At 45.4% G+C, this 23,240-nt stretch overlaps 1 protein-coding gene across 5 annotated transcripts in view; it reads right to left on the bottom strand.

Moving 5' to 3' along the window:
* RUFY1 (RUN and FYVE domain containing 1) overlaps positions 1-23,240 on the bottom strand; it is a 67,417-nt gene that overhangs the window by 13,332 nt on the left and 30,845 nt on the right. For 3 of the 5 annotated variants that reach the window (XM_059175889.1, XM_059175890.1, XM_059175888.1), the window contains exons 8-12: positions 22,437-22,506; positions 19,986-20,087; positions 19,075-19,191; positions 17,866-18,033; positions 22-119 (exon numbers count right to left, since the gene is read on the bottom strand). In XM_059175889.1, coding sequence (XP_059031872.1) covers positions 22-119; positions 17,866-18,033; positions 19,075-19,191; positions 19,986-20,087; positions 22,437-22,506 — 555 coding nt within the window. Of the gene's footprint in view, positions 1-21; positions 120-17,504; positions 17,781-17,865; positions 18,034-19,074; positions 19,192-19,985; positions 20,088-22,436; positions 22,507-23,240 lie in introns of those variants that run through there. The other 2 variants (XM_059175892.1, XM_059175891.1) reach the window with 2 other exon arrangements.

Raw genomic sequence — 23,240 nt, 5'->3', positions numbered from 1 at the left:
TCTATCAGGGGGACTGATTACCTTTCTTCCATCTGTTTCATGCTGGACATAACTTGGTTGTTTTTTTCTTCGAAAGATGTGATGGCTTCATCCTTCTGCTGTAAACAGCTCTCTGCACTCTGCCAAGGTAAGGAAAAGGGGTCACACTCTGCCACTCCCTCACCACCTTACGTGCTCAGGATTATGAGCAGGTGTGATTTCACCCTGTACTTTCATAGCACTTTTAGGAGTATTTCATTAGTTGCTGCTCTTCCCCACAGCCCTGGAAGACAAACTGGGTTAAGTGCCCAGTTTTATCAACAGAAAGAAAGGAGCAGAAGGAAGTAGTGAGCTCTCCTCTATGAAAGGTCCATGTTCCTTTTTTTTTTTTTTTTTAAAGATTTTATTTATTTATTTGACAGAGAGAAATCACAAGTAGATGGAGAGGCAGGCAGAGAGAGAGAGAGGGAAGCAGGCTCCCTTCTGAGCAGAGAGACTGATGCGGGACTCGATCCCAGGACCCTCAGATCATGACCTGAGCCGAAGGCAGCGGCTTAACCCACTGAGCCACCCAGGCGCCCTTTTTTTTTTTAAAGATTTTATTTATTTGACACAGAGAGGTAGAAATCATAAGTAGGCAGAGAGACAGGCGGGGGATGGGGGAAGCAGGCTCCCTGCTGAGCAGAGTGCCCGACACAGGGCTCAATCCCAGGACCCTGGGATCATGACCTGAGCCGAAGGCAGAGGCTTAACCCACTGAGCACCCAGATGCCCCTCTGAGTTCCTTTTCAAAAAGGAACTTCAGAGTGGGATCTGACAGCGTCACTGAGCTGTTCACACATGCCCAGCGCACATGTGAGTTCTCCAGCCGTGGCAGGGGCCACGGGGTCGCTAGCCCCCCTTCTCTAGGCAAAGGGAGGGTCAGAGAAAACGCCGGGTGGGGAGACTGGCGCACATGCTGGGGCAGCACGTTCACACTTGCGACAATGTGACTTCTGAATCCAGGTTTTAAGCCCTGCAGGTACTGAGGGACCAGGCAGGGCAAAAAGCACCATGTTCCTATGTGACTACAAGAGACTCTTTTAAAAGAAAAAGGGTACAGAAAGGCTAAAGACAGAAGGAAGTCCTAATAAATTCCCAAGAAAACATATTCTTGGACAGTAACGTGATACAATTAGACATTAACAACGAAAGAATGACTAAAAACAACTCGTATCTTGTTAACAAAACTAAATGGCATATCACTAAAGCTACTGAGCTAAAAACATAAACCAAAGGAAGGATTATGAAATACTCAGAAGTAAAAGCTAATGAAAACGCTATGCAATACTGTATGGTACTGAAGACGCACGTAAGGTGTGTTTTAACTTTCTACACCACTAAGAAAGAAAAACCTGTTACCTGGAACATGTCAGGCATTGACTGTGAGGTGTACCTAGATTTTAGAGATGCGAAGATGTGAAAAATGTGCTTCTTAGATGATATTTTTGTTAGAATTTGAGGACGACATCTAAATTAGCATCTGTAGGTAATTTTTAACTTTAAGTAGCATTTCTGTTATTTATTTTTATTTTTTAAGTAAACTCTTCCCCCTGGCATGACCCTGAGATCAGGAGTCACATGTTCTACTGAGTCTGCCAGGCATCCCCAAATGACATTTTTTTTTTTTTAAAGATTTTATTTATTTATTTGACAGAGAGAAATCACAAGTAGATGGAGAGGCAGGCAGAGAGAGAAAGAGAGGGAAGCAGGCTCCCTGCCGAGCAGAGAGCCGATGCAGGACTCAATCCCAGGACCCTGAGATCATGACCTGAGCCGAAGGCAGCGGCCCAACCCACTGAGCCACCCAGGTGCCCCAACCCAAATGACATTTTTTATTTTTAGGGGGGAAGCTAACACAGATGAGCTAAGCATGCATTTCAACAGCCAAAAAGGAACTAGAAAGAAAACCCAAAGAAGGCTCTCCTGGGTGGCTCAGTGGCTGAGCATCTGCCTTCGGCTCAGGTCATGATCCCGGGGTCCTGGGATGGAGTCCTGCTTTGGGCTTCTGGCTCAGCAGGGAGCCTTCTTCTCCCTCTCCCACTCCCCCTGCTTGTGTTCTTTCTCTCACTATATCTCTATCAAATGAATAAATAAAATCTTAAAAAAAAAGAAAACCCCCCAAAATCAGAAAGAATATAATAAAAGGAATGCTGGAAATCAACAGAAGACATGGATCAACAGTGCAGGGTATTAGGGAAAAAAGGTGGTTCTCTTGATTACTAGAGAAGACACACTTCCGGCAAGAATAAAGATAACAAAATGCAAGTAAGGAAACCTTGCATGAAAGAGTTTTAAAAATATTGTAAAAGAACATTATCAACAACCATGAGCTAAAACATTTGAGAACCTAAACAAGATGCATTTTGGGAAAAATACACCAAATTCTCCTGAGAAGAGAGAGAATGCACAAGTAGGTCAGTGAGTATTTAATAACCAGAAATGCTCATCAAAGACCCCCTGCTCCCAAAGCCTCAGACCCCAGTGAATCCTATAACATCGGTGGGTTCTCCAAACTTTTTGAGACTAAACCCTTGCTACCTTGTTTGAATTACTCCACAGAAAGAGAGCTTTGAGACAGCATGAAAGCTCACAGTGCCAGCCCACCCTTGATTCTGAAGGCAAATAAGGTTAGTAAGAGGAAAGGTAACTAGAAGTCCATCTCAAATATAAACTAATATATTCTATAAAATATTAGCTAATAGCATCAAGAGTATATTTAAATATGTCGTAATCAAGTAGGATTCCAGGAATGTTAATCAATATAAACTGCAATACAAATATAAGGAAAAAGAAAAAAAGAATATGATTATCAAAGTAGATACAGTGGGGCATCTGGGTGGCTCAGGCAGTTAAGCATCTGCCTTCGGCTTGGGTCATGATTCCAGGGTCTTGCAATCCAGCCCTGCATCGGGCTCCCTGCTCAGTAGGAGTCTGCTTCCCTCTCCCTCGGCCATTCCCCCTGCTTGTGCTCTTTGTCTCAAATAAATAAATAAAATCTTAAAAACAACAACAAAATAGATGCAATATAGGGGAAAAAAAGCATTTAATAAATTCAACACTCATTCATGATAAAATTTCTAAGCAAACAAGAAACAGAAGTTATGTTCCTGAACTCGTTGAGGATCACATAGCAAACATGGAGCAAGCACACAGCAAATGGAGAAACTTAGATGCAATTCTTTTAAGAGCAGGACCACAAGTTTGCTCACTGTTTCTGCCACTGTGTAATGTAGTCTTAGAAAGCCTGGCCAATGCGCTAAGGAACAAAAAATTGAGGGTAAAGAGATTAAACTCTATTTTCCAATGATGTGATCAATTATACCTAAAGGCAGGAGGATCAAGTGAGGAATTGTCAGCCCCAGTGGTGTGCAAGGCAGCTAACAGAAGATCAGGCCTGCAAACACACAAGCTCTTTTCTATACCAGTAATACCTAACCAGATGATGAAGCCAAAATAAGGCACTGGTCACATGAGCAAGAAGGACTACTACACAGGAACTCACCTGGAGAAATGTAAGACTCTTACCCAGTAAAAAGGACAAAAAAGAGAAAAAGGAATTATTTGACTAAATGAAGATCCACCCCATTCTCTTGGATGGAATGACTTTATATGCTACAGAGGTAAACTTTTTCTCAAGTTAACCTATAAATCCAATGTAACCCCCATTTAGGAAATCCATTTGTGTTTTGTTTTAATAAATTTAGCCTGGGACCTCCCACCCGGATCCCAGCCTCTGCTCCTGTCTGGCCTTTCCCTGCTGCTCATATTGCCCCTGTCTGGGGCCTGATCCCAGCTTGGTCCAGCTGGGTTTTTATTTTTAATTAAAAAAAAAAAAAGATTATTTATTTGACAGACAGAGATCACAAGCAGGCAGAGAGGCAGGTGGGGGAGAAGCAGGCTCCCTGCTGAGCAGGGAGCCCGATGGAGGGTCGATCCCAGGACCCTGGGATCATGAACTGAGCCAAAGGCAGAGGCTTTAACCTACTGAGCCACCCAGGCGCCTGTTTATTTTTAATTTTTATTAAAACTTTTATTTTAGGGGCACCTGGGTGGCTCAGTGGGTTAAAGCCTCTGCCTTCGGCTCATGTCATGATCCTGGGGTCCGAGGATCGAGCCCCGCATCGGGCTCTCTGCTCAGCAGGGAGCCTGCTTCCTTTCCTCTCTCTCTGCCTCTCTGCCTCCCTGTGATTTCTGTCAGTCAAAATAAATAAAATCTTAAAAAAAAAAACCCCAAAACTTTTATTTTAGAGAGAGCGAGCAAAAGTGTGTGTGTGCCAGTGGGGGAGGGGCAGAGGGAGAGAGAGAGAATCCGAAGCAGACTCCCTGCCAAGCATGTGACTTGATCCCCGTGACCCTGAAATCACGACCTGAGCCAAAATCAAGTCAGATGCTCAACCAACTCAACCACCCAGGCTCCCCTCAGCTTGATTTCTAAAAGGAACCTTATGAACTGTTCTAAAAATTTCAACAAGAATAAAGGTTTACAAACAGATAAGTCGATCTTAAAAAGAGGGGACAAAACAGGGGGCAAGGAGGGCAGGCTTGACCTCCGTAATGGGTTGAGTTCCATCCCTCCCAAATCCGAATGTGGAAGGCCTAGCCCCGAGTACCATGCAGTGTGACTGTATTTGGGAAGTGGGCCGCTGCAGACATAATTACTTAAGATGAGGTTAGGGTGGGCCCTTAATACAGTATCACTTGTGTCCTTATGAGAAGAGGAAATGTGGACACAGTCATGCACACGGGGAGCACAGCAAGTGAAGGATTGCCAGCGGTGGCCAGCAACCACTGGGAGCTAGGAGACAGACATGCTACCATCTTCCCCACAACCCTGTGCTGACACCCAGCTGCAGTCGCCTGGCCTCCAGACTTCGAGACAATGAAGCTCTGGCAAGCCACTCAGTCTGTGGTACTTTGTTATAGCTAACTAATAGACTAGACATAAAACACACTACAAAGCTATTGTGATTAGATAACTCAAATAGACGCAGAGAACAGACCTCAGACACAGGTCCACCTTATGGACAAACGATCTAGGATCAAAATGGCACCACATACGAGAGTAAGATGAGTGGACTAGTTTTGAAGTGGTGAACTAGATGGAGAAAGCCACACCTAGATCCATTGGTAAGGCTGTAAAACAAATTTAACTCTAGACATGGAAAACCTGTGTCAGGTTTATAAAACTAGCATAGAATGTCTTTGCCACCTAAGCTTGAGAAAGGGCTTCTTAAAATCCCCAAACCACAGCCCATAATCTGAAAAGTCAGCACATATGACTACACCAAAAATAAGGACTTAAGGATTCCAGAGAAAAGGAACACCTGGGTGGCTCAGTTGGTTAAGCATCTGCCTTTGGCTCAGGTCATGATCCCAGGGTCCTGGGATGAGTCCTGCATTGGGCTCAGCAGGGATCCTGCTTCCCTTTCTGCCTGCTACTCTGCCTGCCTGTGTTCTCTTTCTGACAAATAAATAAATAAAATCTTAAAAAAAAAAAGGATTCCAGAGAAGAGAGGAGATCTACCATAGGTGAACCAATAAGGGCCCAGTATTCATGGTATACATGTAATTACTGTTATCTCACAAGGACAAGGTAAGACAAAGAGAGGGTCTAAGATGGTGACATTGGAAGAACCTGAACTCTCCTCCACCACAGACATACCAAACCCACATTTGCACCTGTAGTGACTCTCCCCTAAGAACTGAGGGCAGTCTCCACCCCAGCAGAGGGACCATGCAGAGAGGGATAGGAGAGGTGGAGAGACAGTGAGGATGGGAACCCACCGGGGCTGCTGCATGTGCACAGGATGGGATGGCACTGTGGGGCCTGTGTGCAGATGTGTCTGCCCTTGGGGCATGGGAAGAAGCTGTAGTTTAAAACGGCAACTAGACTGTGGGTGACCTAAACCGAGTGCATTTGCCAGGCGTGGGGGTAGTTGCTGGAATGTTTGCCTGGTAGGGAGGTGCTGGTGATGACCACTGTTGATGGACGCCCTCCACCTTGACAGCACAGACAGGAGCACGGTCTGGCCATTCTAGCCGGCCTGACACCTCAGTGAACCTCAGTTCCCTAGCTTTCATCAGCCCCAGGCATTTCCTTGAGGCAGCCCTCCCATCTGAGTCCACGCAAGCTCCAGCTGTCCCACCAAGGTGGACCCAGTGCAGCACACACTGGGAAACCCTGGATGGTGCCTACTATAGCTCCAGCTGTCTTGCCCACACAGCATGGGTGCAGAGCACCTTGGGACACTCCAGGCCCACACCTGCTTCAGCTCTACACAACCTGCCAGGACACCCGCTGCCCACCCCAAGTCTGTGCCCACTTCAGGTATCCCACCAGGCCCTCTACCACATGTGAAGCACCTTGGGACCCCCGGCCTATACCCACATAAGTTCCAGCCATCCCACCAGGGCTTCCACTATGCAGAACATCCCGGGACTCACTAGCCTGCACCCCCTTCCCCAGCTGTTCTGCCAGGAACCCTCTGCTTTATGGAATACCTTGGGACCCCCTGGCCCCTGTCTCCCTCAGCTCCAGACTCCCATGAAGTGCCCTGGGAACCCCAGCATGTGCCTGCTACAGCTCCAGCTGAAGACACCAGGCATATGCAGACTACAGAGGGCACAGTCCCACACTGGCTACTCATTCCTTTAGGACTGGGAGAGGTAGCTGCTCTGCCTAATACACAGAAACAAACACAGAAAGTCAAGCAAAATGAGGAAACAAAGGAATATATTCCAAATGAAAGAATAAGACAAAATTTACAGAAAGAACTAAATGAAATGAAGGTAAGTGATCCTCCTGAGAAAGAGTTCAAAGTCATGGTCATAAAGATGTTCACTGGACTTGACAAACGAGTGGATGAACTCAGTAAGAACTTCAACAAAGAGAAATTATAGAAAAGAATAAGAGTTGAAGAACATAAGAACTGAAATAAAAAATACACTAGAGAGAGGAAACAGCAGATTAAAGGATGCAGAAGGTCTGGATCAGAGATCTGGAAGACAGATGGAAAATGGAAAGCACCCAAGCTCATTAGCAAAAAGAAAAAAGAATCCCCCCCAACAAAAAAAATTTTAAAAAAAGAGGTTAGGTCAAGGAACATTTGGGACAGCATCAAGCATGCTAACATCCACAGTGTAGATATCCCAGAGGGAAAAGAGGGAGAGAAGGGGGCAGAAAACCCATCTGAAGAAGTAACAGCTGAAAACTTTCCTAACCTAACCTGGGGGAAGGAAGAGAGCCCCAAACAAGCTCAAGCAATAGAGGTCCACACCATGATGCATAATAGTTAAAATGGCAAAGATGACAGAGAGCTATCTTTTTTTTTTTTTTTTTTTTAAAGATTTTATTTATTTATTTGACAGAGGGAGATCACAAGTAGGCAGAGAGACAGGCAGAAAGAGAGAGGAGGAAGCAGGCTCCCTGCTGAGCAGAGAGCCCGATGTGGGACTCGATCCCAGGACCCTGAGATCATGACCTGAGCCGAAGGCAGCGGCTTAACCCACTGAGCCACCCAGGCGCCCCGACAGAGAGCTATCTTAAATGCAGCAAAAGAAAGGCAAATAGTTACATACAAGGGAAACCACATGAGGCCATCAGTGGATTTTTCAGCAGAAATTGCAGGCCAGAAGGGAGTGGCAGGATGCATCCAAAGCATTGAAAGGCAGAATCCTATACCAAGAGTACTCTCTCTATCTGGTGTGAGAGAGAAGGAGTTTTCCAGACAAACTGAAGTGAAAGGAGTTCATCATCCCTAAACCAGTCTCACAAGAAACCAGTCTCACAAGAAATATTCTTTAGTGGAAAAGAAGAGGCCATAACTACACTAAGACAATTATGAAATGGAAATACTTTACTGGCAAAAGCAAACATAAAATAAAGGCAGGAGATCAATTACTTATAATGCTAGTAAAAAGAGTAAAAGATAAAACAGTACAATTATATTAAAAAGCAGTTAAGGAATACACAAAATAAAAAGATATAAAATATTACATCATATATAAAAAAAGGAGTAAAAATGTAGTACCTTTATTTATATATTTATTTTTAAAGATTTTGCTTATTTCTTTGACACAGAGAGAGAAAGAGCACAAGCAGGGAGAGAGGCGGAGGAAGAGGGAGATGCAGACTCCTCACTAAGCAGGAAGCCCAATGTGGGGCTGAATCCTAGGACCCAGGGATCATGACCTGAGCCAAAGGCAGATGCTGAGCCAACGGAGTCGTCCAGGTGCCCCAAAATGTAGTGCTTTTACAATGTGTTCAAATTTAACAGACCACCAACGTAATATAAACTGTTATATACTCAGAATGTTATACATGAATCTCATGGCAACCACAAATCAAAAACCTACAACAGATATACATACAGAAAGTAAAAAGAAAGGAACCTAAGCACAACACTACAGAAAGCCATCAATCACAAGGGAAGAGAGCAAGAGAAGGAACAGAGAAGAACTATAAAACAACCAGACAATGAACAAAAAGGCAGTAAGTACACATATGTGTCAATAATTTTATTTTTCATTTTATTTATTTATTTAAGATTTTACTTATTTGAGAGAGAAACAGAGTGCACGTGCATGAGCAGAATGAGGAGTGACGGCAGGGGGAGAAGCAGATTCCATAGTAGCAGGGATGCCTGAAATGGGGCTTGATCTCAGGATCCTGGGATCATGACCTGAGCTGAGGCAGGTGCTTTACCAACTGAGCCAGCCACACACCCCTTTATTTATTAAGTTTTATTTGTTTGAGAGAGAGGGAGCATGTGTGCATGTATGTGTGTGCAAATGTGCAAACCAGGAGAGGTGGAGGGAGAGACGGAGACTCTCTGCCGAGCAGGGAGAGTGACTTGGGGCTCCATCTCATGACCCTGAGAACATGGCCTGAGCAGAAATCAAGAGTTGGACACAACCAACTGAGCCACCCAAGTGCCCCATCTGTAGTAACTTTTAAATATTTTATTTGAGGGAGAGAGAACATGTGCTTGAGTGGATGCATGCAAGCAGGGGGGAGGAGTGGAGAGGGAGGGAGAGGGAAAGACTCTCCAGCAGACCCATTACAGGGACTGATCTCATGACCCTGAGATCATGACCTGAACTGAAACCAAGAGCCAGCTGCTCAACTGACTGAACCAGCCAGGCATTCTGTCAGTAGTAACTTTAAATGTTAAATGGCCTAGGGAAGCCTGGGTGGCTCAGTTGGTTAAGCCGCTGCCTTCGGCTCAGGTCATGATCTCAGGGTCCTGGGATCGAGTCCCACATCGGGCTCCTTGCTCCGCAGGGAGCCTGCTTCTCCCTCTGACTCTGCCTTCCACTCTGTCTGCCTGTGCTCGCTTTCGCTCGCTCTCTCTCTGATAAATAAATAAATAAAATCTTTAAAAAAAAAAAAAAAAAGTTAAATGGCCTAAATGCTCCAATCAAAAGACACAGGGTAGCAGATGGATTAAAAAAACAAAATCCATTTATATGCTGCCTCCAAGAGACTCATTTCAGACCTAAAAACCTACAGACTGAAAGTGAAGGAAGTGAAGGAAGGGACAGGAAAACACTGCAGGCAAATGGAGGCAAACAAAAAACAAAACAAAACTGGGGTAGCAGTACCTATGTCAGACAAAACAGTATTATATAACGATAAAGGGATCAATCCAGCAAAAAAAAGTAACAACTGTAAATATCTGTGCAACAACACCAGAGCACCTAAATACATATGGCAGCTATTAACAGACATTAAGACAGAAACTGACAATGATACAACAGTAGGGGACTGTAACACCCCACTTACATCCAAGCATAAAATCTGTAAGGAAACAGAGGCTTTGAGTGACACAGTGGAGCAGATGGACTTAAGAGATCCACACAGAACATTCCATCCTAAAGCAGAATATGCATTCCCTCCTTGTACACATGGGACGTTTTCCAGGACAGATCACATGTTAGGCCACAAAAGGCATCTCAATAAATTTAAGAAAACTGAAATCTTATCAAGCATCTTTACTCACCACAACAGTATGTAACTTGAAGTCAGTTACAAGGGAAAAGAACAACACACACAGAGAAGAAACACAAACATGTGGAAGCTAAACAACATGCTACTAAACAACAAATTGGTCAGCCAAAACGTCGAAGGAGAAATTTTAAAAAGTACCTGGAGACAAGTAAAAAGGGAAATGGTCCAAAATCTCTGGGACACAGCAAGCAGTTCTAAGAAAGAAGTTTAGTGATACCTCCCTACAGAAAAGAAAAATCTCAAAGAAACAATCTAACCTTATACCTAAAGCAGCTAGAAAAAGAAAAGCAAAAGTCCAGAATCAGTTCAAGGAAGGAAGTAAGAGTAGATATAAATGAAATAGACTTAAAAAACAGTAGAAAAGAACACATGGAAACAAGAACTGTTGTTTGAAAAGATAAACAAAACTGATAAACTTTTACTCAGACTCATCAAGAAAAAGAGGACTCTTGGGGCACCTGGGTGGTTCAGTCAGGCTCCCTGCTTGGTGGGGAGGCTGCTTCTCCCTCTCCAGCTCCCCTGTGCTTGTGTTCCCTTCCTGTTATCTCTGTCATAAATAAGTAAAATTTAAAAAAAAAAAAAGAGGGGCGCCTGGGTGACTCAGTAGGTTAAGTATCCTCTGCCTTTGGCTCAGGTCATGATCCTGGGGCCCTGGATGGAGCCCTGTGTCTCGGGATCTCTGCTCAGCGGGGAGCCTGCTCTGCACCCCTGCCCCACCTACTTGTGATCTCTATCAAATAAATAAAATCTTAAAAAAAAAAAAAAAAAAAAAGAAAGGAAGAAAAAGCAAAAGAGGACTCAAATAAATCTATTCAGAAATGAGAGAGGAAAAGTAACAATCGACACCACAGAAATATGAAGGACTATAGGATATGCTATGAAAAATCATATGCTAATACACTGAACAATCTAAAAGAAAAGGGTAAATTACCCAAATCCTATGATCTTCCAAGACTGAACCAGGAAGAAATAACCAGTTTCTAGTGGTGAAACTAAATTTGTAATAAAAAAAACTCCCAATGAACAAAAGTCCATGACCACTTGGCTTTACAGGGGAATTCTACCAAATATTTATTTATTTATTTATTTATTTGACAGAGAGAGAGAGAGAGAGAGAGAGAGAGATCACAAGTAGGCAGAGAGGCAGGCAGAGAGAGAGGAAGGGAAGCAGGCTCTGTTCTGAGCAGAGAGCCCGATGTGGGACTTGATCCCAGGATCCTGAGATCATGACCTGAGCCGAAGGCAGCGGCTTAACCCACTGAGCCACCCAGGTGCCCTCTACCAAATATTTATTTAAACAGAGTTAATACTTAATCTTCTCAAACTATTCCAAAAAAACAGAAGAGGAAGGAAAACTTTCAAATTCATTCTATGAGGCCAGCAGGACCCTGATACCAAAACCAGAACAAAGGCACTACAGAGAAAACTACAGATCAACGTCCCCGATGAAGACTGATGCAAGAATCCTCAACAAAATACTGGTGAACTGAATGCAATGATCCAAGAGAAGGATCACTCACCAGAGTCAAATGGGATTTATTCCATGATGCAGAGCTGGCCCAACATCTGCAAATCAATCAACGTGATACAACATATTAACAAAATGAAGGATAAAAACCGTATGATCATCTTAATAGATGCAGAAAAAATACTTGACAAAATATAACATCCATTCGTGGTAAGAACTCTCAACAAAGTGGGTTCAGAGGGAATGGACTTCAACATCATAAAGGCCATATATGATAGACGCACAGTTAGCATCAGATGCAATGTGGAAACACTGAGAGCTTTTCCTTCATGATCAGGAACAAGACAAGGATGTCTACTCTCCCCACTTTTATTCAACATAGAGCTGGACATCCTAGCCACAGTAATCAGACAACAAAAAGAAATAAAAGGAATCCAAGTTCGTAAGAAAGAAGTAAAATTTTCACTATTTGCAAATACATGATACTTTAGACAGAAAACCTGAAAGACTTTACCAAAAAATTTTAAAACAGATAAACGAATTCTGTAAGGTTGCGGATACAAAATTAATATACAGAAGTCTGTTGTATTTCTACACACTAATAACAATGTAGCACAAAAGAAAAATTAAGAAAAAAACCAACCCCATTTATAACTGCATCAAAAATAATAAAATATTGGGGTGCCTGGGTGGCTCAGTGGGTTAAAGCCTCTGCCTTCAGCTCAGGTCATGATCCCAGGGTCCTGGGATTGACCCCCACATCGGGCTCTCTGCTTGGCAGGGAGCCTGCTTCCTCTTTTCTCTCTGCCTGCCTCTCTGCTTATTGTGATTTCTGTCAAATAAATAAATAAAATCCTTAAAAAAAAACCCAAAAGCGAACAAACAAAAATCTAAAAATAAATTTTGCCAAGGGGGTGAAAGACCTACCCTGTGAAGACTATCAGGATATGAATGAAAAAAACTGAAGATGACAGAAAGACCATGCTCACAGGCTGGAAGAATTAACATGATATTCGTACAAAAACAGATACCTAGACCGATGAAAAAGGATGAGAGCCCAGAAGTAAACCTAAGCTCATATGGTCAATTAATCTACCACAAGAAGCCAAGAATACACAACGGGGAAAAGACAGTCTCTTCAAATGCTGTTGAGAAAACTGGACAGCCACATGGAAAAGAATGAAACTGGACCACTTTCATACACCACACATACAAAAAACTCAATATGGATTAAAGACCTAAATGAGACCCTAAACCATAAAAATCCTAAAAGAAAGCACAGATTGCAATCTCCTGGGACAATGGCCTTAGCAACGTGTTTCTGGCAAGGGAAACAAAAGTAAAAATAAACTATTGGGACAATATCAAACTTAAAAATTTTTGCATACTGAAGGAAACCATCAACAAAATGAAATGGTAACCTCCGGAATGGGAGAAGACATTTGTAAATGACATGTCTGATAAGGGGTTAGTATCCAAAATATACACAGAACTCCTACAATAAACCACAGCAAAAAGTACTCTGATTAAAGATGGACAGAGGACCTGAATAGGCGTTTTCCTATGGAAGACATCCAGATGGCCAACAGACCTGTGAAAAGATGCTCGTCACTCACCAGCAGGGAAATGGAAATCAAAACCACAGTGAGGTGTCGGTGGACACTGGTGACAAAGGCTAGTTTGGGAAAGACAGGAAATAACAAGTGCTGGTAGAAGACATGGTCTCAGTTTGCTGGCCTGGAGGCTGCATTAAGGATCAGTCACAGGTTTCTTCCGGCCTGACTCATGGATTCTTTGATAATAAAGTTCCCTCAGTCATTGTCTCTGGCTTATCTCCCCTCAACCCATGTGACCAGTTTATTGCTTCATTTATTAAACACAGTTCTCGTGCCTGTCTCATTGCACAGTTGGGGGGAATGTACATTGGTGCAGCCACTGTGGAAAATAGACTGGAGGTTCCTTAAAAAAAAAAAAGTAAAAATAGAAATATTTTATGATCCAGTAATTTCACTGAAGCAAGTGAAAATATGAATTCAAAAAGATATGTGCACCCCTATATTTACTACAGCATTATTTCCAAAGGGCCAAGATATGGAAGCAGCCCAAGTGTCCATCGACAGATGAATGGATAAAGAAGATGTGGGGTATACACACAATGGAGTATTACTTAGCCACAGAAAAGAATGGGATCTTGCCATTTGCAATGACACCGATGGATCTAGAGGGTAACATGCTAAGTGAAATAAGTCACAAAGTGAAAGACAAAAACTATCTGATTTCACTTATATGTGAAATCCAGAACACAAAGCAAACCAGAAAAAGACTCAAGAATAGAGAACAAACTAGAGCGGCAGCAGATGGAAGAAATAGGTGAAGGGGATTAGGACGTAAAATTTCCACTTAAAAATTAAGTCAGTCACAGGAATGAAAAATATAGCATAGGTAATAAAGTCAACAATACTGTAATCACATTGTATGGTGACAGATGGTGCCTGCACTTATTGTGATGAGCTCTGTGTAACAGAACTGGATTCACTAATGTTGTACACCCGCAACTAATGCCAACTGTACTTCAATTTAAAAAAGAAAACAAGGACGGCGGGCCTGGGTGGCTCAGTTAGTTAAGCGTCTGCCTTCAGCTGGGGTCATGGTATCAGGGCCCTGGAATCGAGACCTGTATTGGGCTCCCTGCTCAGCGGGGAGTCTGCTTCTCCCTCTCCTGCTGCTTGTGCTTTCTCTAATAAACAAATAAAATCTTTAAAAAAAAAAAAAAGAGGACAAAAATATGAACAGGCAAGAACAGGAAACACGAAAGGCTAACAAACATACGAAGGGATATTGCTGACACTCACTAGGCCAACCAGTGCACATAAAACAAACGCACTCAGAATACAGATGTCAGCAGACAGCACTGAAGGGGGCAGCGTGTGCTGGTGCAGCCCTCCCGGAAAGAGAAGTGGCTGGGCTTCCACAAATCAAGGACACAAAAGGAGGGTCTGTCCAGCAGGTACTCCAGCTTCTGTCTGGCAGAGAGACTCTCCTGAATCCCTGGGGAGGTGCGGGAGGATGTGTAAACCAGCTGCCACGGGGGTGTTTGTGCTGTGTGCTGGTGGAATGGCAGGAACAGTGTCCCCCACAGGGGAGGGATGACCCCAAACCCCAGGACTAACCATTTCGAAGCCCAAACCAGGTACACCCCCGGCTATGCGGACCTCTGAGGGGGAAAAAAGAAAGAGAAGAGCCATGCACAAGACCAAGATGATACGCATTTTGGAATGACAAATATCCATACAAAAATAAACACTTTACAACATGGGCCCAGAGGAACAAGGATGGGAGCAGGCATGAGGAGAAAAAAAAAACAAGGGACGTTTTATGACATTGGACCCCACACTGAGGGGCACTCTTGAAGCCCCTGTGCCAAGAAAGTCCTGTATGTAGCAAGGACTAGGCAGTCCAGGGCTGGGCACCGTCAGAGCAGGGGTGACAATCATGGCGAACAATAAGCAGAATTACTTGCCCAAGACTGGATTTGCAACCACACCAACCACGCCAGGGCCCCGGGGGCTATGGCTGTAAAGAGCCGGAGTGCTGCTGTGGGGGCCGTGACCGAGGGGGCTGTTGGCACAGGAGCAGAGTGCAAGGGCAGGGGCCTGACCAGGTTAGGAAAGCCACCTGCTGCTTCTGCGCCCAGAAGGAAGTGAGAGAAACTGGCAAGTGAGCCCCGGAGGCCCCACGGCATCCTGCAGAAGAGGTCGGGGGTGCGGGAAAGCCCTCTGCGGACTGCTGAGCAGCTGGCTGGCCACTGATGTGAGGGAGTGGGTGGGAGAGGCTGAGGCAGGCACGAAAACTGGGTTTAGTAAATGGGACAGTGAACTGTGGGCACTGACACACAGACCAAGGACAAACACACACACACAATGACCGAGGGGACTGCATTGTCAAATAAAACCAGTCAGGCCTGAAGAACATCTGCAACCGTTTGATCCTGAAGAAAATCTCCAGGTCAGCAAACTGACACCAGGAAGGAGCTGGCCACAACAGCCATGCTCCCACCAGGAAGTCCCCAACCCCAAGAGCCCGCTTCCCAAGGCCACGGGGACGGCAGACCTCTCAGGGACCATGGAAGTCCGCAGACAAGTTCTTCAATCCACAGAGGAAGGGTAGTCAGAGAGGCTAACGCCTCTGGCGCCTTGGCTAGCCTTCATGGCTCCTGCCCAGAGACGTAGTGAGCGCCATGGCCGGCTGGGGTCTGCCTTGCGTGTCCCTCGTTTCCCTTTGCAAACAGGCATTTGGCAATCCTGTTTTGTCTCCCCCATTTTATGCTGGGCGGGATGGGTTAACATGAAAGACAGTTGGTCTTGTGGTTTAAACAGGCCTTATGGGCTCCGTGGAGAGTGCTGCCCAACACGCAGGGGCTGTGGACAATGAGAACTCCGGGACTGAACCGGACTTCCAGGAGATCGGTGGGGCTGATGGGGTAGCGACAACCCTGTCTATTAACCCATATGTTCCCCTTCGTTGGGCTGGCAGCCCAGAAACGCCAGCCCTAGGCTCCTCTCGCCGCCACACCTGGCCATGCCGCCTCACGTCGCCCTTTGCTATGGAATCGAACGTAATGTGTTTAACTTCTCTCTCACTGTCTGGGAGGAAATCCTGCCTCTGGAATTTTTGTTTTTCTCTCCCCTTCCACTGGCAAGAATGGCATTGATCAGAGTGGCCTGGGTCCCTGAGGGACCGTGGGGAGGAAAAGTGCTGGTCTGGAATGCTCTGTTTTAGGGTCTGCTAAATTATTATGGCAGGATGGCTTCCCCTAACATGCATTAAGATTACGTTTACAGGGGGCGCCTGGGTGGCTCAGTGGGTTAAAGCCTCTGCCTTCGGCTCAGGTCATGGTCTCAGGGTCCTGGGATCGAGCACCGCCATCAGGCTCTCGGCTCAGCGGGGAGCCTGCTTCCTCCTCTCTCTCTCTCTCTGCCTGCCTCTCTGACTACTTCTGATCTGTCAAATAAAGAAAAATCTTAAAAAAAAAAAAAGATTACGTTTACAGGGCACCTGGGTGGCTCAGTGGGTTAAGCCGCTGCCTTCGGCTCAGGTCATGATCTCAGGGATCGAGCTCCACATCGGGCTTTCTGCTCAGCAGGGAGCCTGCTTCCTCCTTTCTCTCTGCCTGCCTCTCTGCCTGTTTGTGATCTCTCTCTGTCAAATAAATAAATAAAATCTTTAAAAAAAAAAATTACGTTTATAGATGGACCCAAAGCAGAAGAAAACACGAACAAATTAAAAAAGAGAATGTGTTGGGAAGGAAAACAGTGAGGCTATTTTCCACTTTCTCCCTACACTTTAATTTCTAACTGCTGCTATTATGATAATGTCGGTTACACAACAGTTTAAAAACAGCCGGACAAAAGAACACGCGTGTCCGCCCTCACACCATTTCTCACACAGATGCATGACAGCTAAGGAAAAGGAAGTAGGATAGTCTGGGCATTAAAAACAGAAAACAGAATTTCAAAAGAAGAAAAGTTTTGAGAAGGTCTTGGGTGCTGCCATAGCTTCTTGGCAAGAAAGCTTTGCGATTTTTTATTTTAAATATTTTTTCTTCATGATGGAGACTGGGAGAGAGTGCACACAGGAGCAGGGGGAGGGGTAGAGGGAGAGGGAGAAGCAGACTCCCCATTGAGCAGAGAGCCCCGATGGGGAACTCGATCCCAGGACCCTGATTTGAGCTGAAGGCTGACACTTAACTAACTGAGCCACCCAGGTGCCCAAGGTATGTGACCTCAGATGTTAGCTTCAAACTGTGGCATGACCATTTCTTTCTGGGCTAGCTCCCCTGGACCACTCCAACATGACAGGGGACATGGCAAGCTGTGCGGCTGGAGACTCCGCAAGATGAGTGTCACAGCCAAGTTTGAAAAGACAATACTAACTTATATCACTCCATACTCCATTTCTCCAACCCCTGGGGGCAGGGAGTTAGTCACTGAAGCAGAGGCGACAGACACTGGGGAGACAGCGAAGGGAACAATAAGTCGAGACTGGGTTTGGATTCAGAAGGCACAGTTGCGTTGTCAGCTCTACTTAGGGGCTGGGCCAGCCCCAGCATGTGATGCAGTCGGGGGTTCTGCCTCGTTACTTACATTTCCCCCATGTTATACATTTTTCTCGTAGACTGCTGGGAGGCTCAATTAAAATAAGCACAGGAACGTGTGACAGGGCCTAGGGCCTAGGGTTTAGGCCTGCCTCATGTGAGTGCCTCACAGATGTGTCCTCTTTCTCCTGAAGGAAGAATGGGGACAGACTGAGAGGCAGCCTGCAACAAGCAGCAGGAAACCAGGCTGTGGGACACAAAGCTAACTCCCACCTGAACTTTGTGGAACATCTGTAAATTAATCGCTTTGACTTCTTCCAGCTGCTGGCGGAGGGCGACCAGGGTGTCCTGCTTCTCATGGGTGTCCTTTTCGAGCAGCTTCATGGCAATTTCCATTTCTGTCTTCATTCCAATCTGTAACTCCAGTTCTTTTTCTAGTTCCTTAAGAAGGTATTAATAAGCCAAGTATTACTGAAACAGCCGCAGAGATGTGTTTACCTGGGGCTGTATCCTGGGCAGTGCCAGAAATAAAAAACCGAAGTCAGAATAGGTTAGCAAGATTCAGCAGAGTTTGTCTGGAAAGGACTAGATTAAGTTTTTCCCTTTTTCTTATTGTATAATGAATACTGGCTCTGTGTGTCAGAAAGCTGGTAGGTGGCACTCAGCCTCACACTGCAGCAACCATGTTCTTTAAGCCTGAAGACCAGAACGCGGAGACTGAAAGAATGTCTGCTCAGCAATGTGACACTGCCATATGAGTTTTTGTAAAGGGATCCTAGATTATGGCAACAGGGGTGTGATCATATTGAACCAGTTCCATCTTGGATAACTCAGGACACGTCTCCACATTGGTGCAAAGAAGCAAAGAAACAAAGCAGGCCCAAAAGCTGGGTCTAATAAAAAAAACACTGGCTGGGGTGCCTGGGTGCCTGGCTGGCACCCTTGACTCTTGATCTCAGGGTTTAAGTTCAAGCTCTACGATGGGTGTAGAGCCTACTTAACACACACACACACAAAAACCAAATCACTGGTCACTGGCATGCAGACTGGGTAGAAAGAAAAAGACCAGAGGTTGTGGGTGAGGGAGTTGTACTGGCAAAGCAACCATGAATCTGATCTCATGGTGAACTCTGACAAAGGTTTATAGAGATAGAAAAAACTCAGAGCTTAGTAGTAACCCTTTAAAAAAAAAAAAAAAATTATTTATTTGACAGGGTGAGAACACAAGCAGGGAGAGTATGAGAGGAAGAGGGAGAAGCAGGCTCCCAGCTGAGCAGGAAGACTGATGAGGGACTCCATCCCAGGACTCTGATATCATGACCTGAACTGAAGGCAAGCACTTAACAGTGAGCCACCCAGATGCCCCCCAAAACGCATTTGTTTTTAAAAGTAGATCAGGGAACGTGTTTGAAACACACCAACAAAGAACCTGGCGGGCTACCAGGGAATACCTTCTCAACACACTCTGTCCTGCATACTCACCAAACGGACTTTCTTCTCTTCTTTTAGCTGCTTCCACACATCGCTATACATTTCATCCAGACCTTGCCGAGTTTGCTTGTAAGTTTCCAGCTCAACTTTCGTGTCTTGTTTTGTTATCTGTGGATAACAAAAGGAATGGTTTGTTTATGGAAGTGAGCTAACTACAAACTATTTTAAAATACACCACTGGGATGCCCAGCTGGCTCAGTCCGTATAGTGTTCATGACCCTTCATCTCAGGGTCATGAGTTCAAAGCCCCACCCTGGGCATGGAGCCTACTTAAACTAAGAGAAAAAAAAATATATTTTTAATGTCACAATTTTTAAAGATGTAGGATAATTTCTATTTTTTAGGCATAATAGAAAAAGGTTAAAAGATATTCCAAAAATACATTTGAACTTGAAAGACGGAAGCAAGTCACCAGACTTTTGAAAGCTGGATTCGGAAAACAATTTCCATTTAATTTTCTTTAAAGCAGAGCTGTTGTTTTCAGTGGGAAAGGCCCCCATTCAGCGCAGACTTTCCTTACCCGGCACGTTCTTCAGCACCGGGGGATTTAGAGATGAACCAGATACGGTCTCTCCGTGCTCTCAGGTCATCAGGTAGGACAGCTGCCGGCCAGCAGCTCTGCAGCACAGGAAAGGGGTTCTCTCTATCGCAGGGAGGTGCAAGCATCTGCGGCGTCCGGGGTGGCATCCCACAGTGGCCCCGGTGACCCGCGAGGGGGAGGGCGGACGCAGCGGCACCAAACGCCGCAGCTGTGCACTACGGGAGGCCTGTGTCACTGCCGCGCAGGGGGCTCGAGGTCCATCGGGGTCGTATACGCGCGAGCGTGCCTGCGTGCGGCCTACGTGCGTGCGTGCGTCGTGCCCCCCCGCCGCCCCCCCAGTGAGGCCAGCGTCTCGTCTCACCTCCACGCTCTTCTCACTTCTTTCGCGAATTAACTCGTTTTGTTCTCTCAATTGTTGCTGCTCTTCTTGAAGCGAACAGATCCGGTCTGTCGCAGCTGAAAGCTGGTAAAGAAAGATGTTTATGTTTCTCGACATCAGCACTACTCTTACCGCTCAAATTTAAAAGCTGACGTCCGGCACCTTCGCCAGTGACGATGGATTTCCACGTATCTGATTTCTTGTTTCCCGTTTCAGTTCTGGGTTTTGAATAGGTAACGCACGGACATAGTTTTGAAAACACGAGAGCAAACTAGTTCAAGGCAAACATTCGCGGACACAAACTGACAGACGCTTGAATGTCCAACCCTGGAGAAGTGGTTTAAGGAATGGCAGTGGGGGCATCAGACGAACATGTAGTTCCTAGTTAAAAGCAGAGGCTTTTAACGACCAGAGAACATACTTAGGGAAGAACAGCGAGAGGGGAAAAACGTGGGTTATGGAGGGTGTTCTCACCTCTAATTTAAAAAAAAAAAAAAAAAAAAAAAAAATCCCCTAGGTGAAAAACGCCTAGGAAAATTTGGGGCCTATATAAACACCAATGATGAAGGTGGTCACAGTAGCTCTCACTTAGCAAAGGGATTGTGGGCTTTTGTTCTGATTCTTGGTTCTTTTCAGTTTTGCCAGCCATTAAGCAAAAGGATATTTGATCCCCGAAGGGAGAGTGAAAACCTTCTGGGGGAGGAATCAGAAGACAGGCCCTGGAGAGCCTCTTCCTGGCCTTGAGTGAGTTCCCATAGTTTAGGGCAAAGTGTATTGGAACAGGATGCCTAGGGAGAGGCAGGCAGAGGCGTGAGCACACCCACCAACCTCTCCTTATCCAGCCTCCCAACACAGCCTGGCGAGAGAAGGGCAGGCTGGGGAAGGGGAAAGAAGAGGGACACTTGGCGGTGCTCTTGGCATCACTCACCAAAGCGGGGGAGGGCCTGAAGCACCCAACTCCTTGTTCACCTTCCTCAAAAGCATCTAAGTCAAAGAGGTCTAGGAACCCATGACTGGGGCTTCTAACCATGAACTGCTGCACCCAAATAAGGAACTTCATGGCTCTAGGAGGTGCTAGTTGCTACAAGGGGAAGAAGCAGGCAAAAGCCAGATGCTAATTTCCATCCGCTCTCTGAAAATGGAGAGCACACCCTGAAGAGGGACTTTTCTCTAAAGCAGGTTTTCTATTAAAACGGTTGGCCTTTGAAGAAAAAATAACCCAGTTGTTTAGTTTCAAAAGCTAAAATCAGACCTTCACTGAAAGTATGCCACCTAGCCAGGGAGAGCAAAGAATCAATATGTTTGATCTAAAATCAACTGATGTCTCCACACGCCAAGTGTTGCATTAGGCAAATTTACAGAATACTAATCTAATTTCTACAGCACTGTGAGGTATGGGTTATCATCCAATCTGGAGATGAGAACTGTGAGTCCAAAGACCTGCCTACCTAAACTGAGGCCCAGAGGCCCACCCACCCCAGGGAAACGTGGGTCCTCTAATTCTAAGTGTGGTGAAGCTGCTCCCGGGAAGCCCATCTATGAAGGCCAGCTCTGAATTTCCTTCTGTCACACAAATCTGACCTCCTGTCCTTAAAGCTTTTCAGGGCTGGCCCCGTGGGAGAGAGCAGTCAGTTTAAAGTGAGACTTAAAACTGGGCCCTCCATACAAAAGCATGCTCTGTGTCTCTCTTTTGGCCGTAACCTGCCTCCACACCGAGGTGGGGGGGGTCACGCCTTGGCCCCTATCACAGCCCTCTTCCTCCCCAGGGAGACCTGGTGGGGAGGCCCGAGCAGCCAGGGACCGCTACCTGTGGAAAGCCTCAGAAAGGCTGAGCAACCCCCCTCCTGCTAACAGGAGACAAGATGTGTCCACCAAGGAGACTGCCGGGCAGCTGGCAGCAAGCTTTCTTCCTCGGCCTCAGCCCTCCTTCTTCCTGTCCTTTCATTCTCTCTCTTCCTAGTGAGAAAGCAGAGAAAGACCACACTGTGGGGAGACTGGTTCCATACTCCTGAGAGGCCGAAACACAGAAGGGGTGGGCGAGGGTTACTTTTACCTCATAACGGTCTGTGCCTTCTGGGCAGCAGGGGGACAGACTACATTAGAGGAAGGTGGGTAAAGAGGAAGAGAAAAGCATCTTCACCTTAGGAGCTGGGCTTTCCCAAGGAGGCCTGGTCTTCCCCGGGTGCACTGTGCAGTGATGAAACCTAAGTCACTTAGAACTGGATCATGATTGGCTGCCTTGGCTATGGGAAGCGCCAGCAGGGCTGAACACAGACATTCTGAGGATGCAGAACTCTAAGAACACTAACCCCCCGTGCAGCTCAACCCGAGCTTAGCAATCCCATTCCGACCAGCGAGAAGCTCTGGTCAGATACACCAACCATACCATCTCTGCACCTCGGGCCACTCTAAGAACTTCAGAAAGTTACAAACCTCTTCTTGAAGTTTTGAATTCGTCTTTTCCAAGCCATCTATCTTGCTTTGAAGATCCCCAACTGTGCAGCTAGAGAAAACAACACATTAAGTAACAGTGAGCTTATAAAGGTTGTCTCCCCAGCCTGTGAACAATAACAGATTCCTAGGGTTTCCTGTGCAGTGGATGGAAAGCCGAGGGTCTCCAATGAACTGAGACGAGAATTCTAAATATGTATGTATGTGTGCGTGAATTCTAAATATGAATGTGTGTGTGTGTGTGTATACATTTACTGAAAAGGCTTCAATGTCTTTCCCCCAAAATATGCTATCCATTTCTTTTTTAGCCAGTTGGAAAGGAAACAGATTTTTTTTTTTCCCTAACAGGATAGATGGGAACCAAAATGTGCCAGTGGTCATTTATCTAGATCATTATCTGTAACAAGATATTGGTACTCTGGGGTTATAGGATCTAATGAGGTTTTTAAATTGTTTTTATACTTTGCTTCATTTTTCAAATGCTCTAAGTAATCTGTACTACCTTCCTACTGAAAAACATGTCAAACTGATGTAAATCTGATAAACAATAAAAACAATGGCAACAATAACAAGCACAGTAACTTCCTCTCTGGACCATGTGCCAGGCCCTGTTTGTTTTAAGCATTTCAGTGCATCAACTCATGTGACCCTCCCCATAATTCTGTGAGTAACTCTCACTGTTACCTGTTTCATAGATGATGAAACCATAACTTTACATTGGAAAATTCACTCATGTTCATTCCCCACTGGTGGGGCAGTGGGATCTGAACCTAGGTGGTCTGGCTC

Source organism: Mustela lutreola, chromosome 5 (assembly GCF_030435805.1).
Source record: "Mustela lutreola isolate mMusLut2 chromosome 5, mMusLut2.pri, whole genome shotgun sequence".
Lineage (NCBI taxonomy): Eukaryota > Metazoa > Chordata > Mammalia > Carnivora > Mustelidae > Mustela > Mustela lutreola.
The sequence above is the reverse complement of the archived record's forward strand: the minus strand, read 5'-3'. Positions and strand labels throughout refer to the sequence as shown.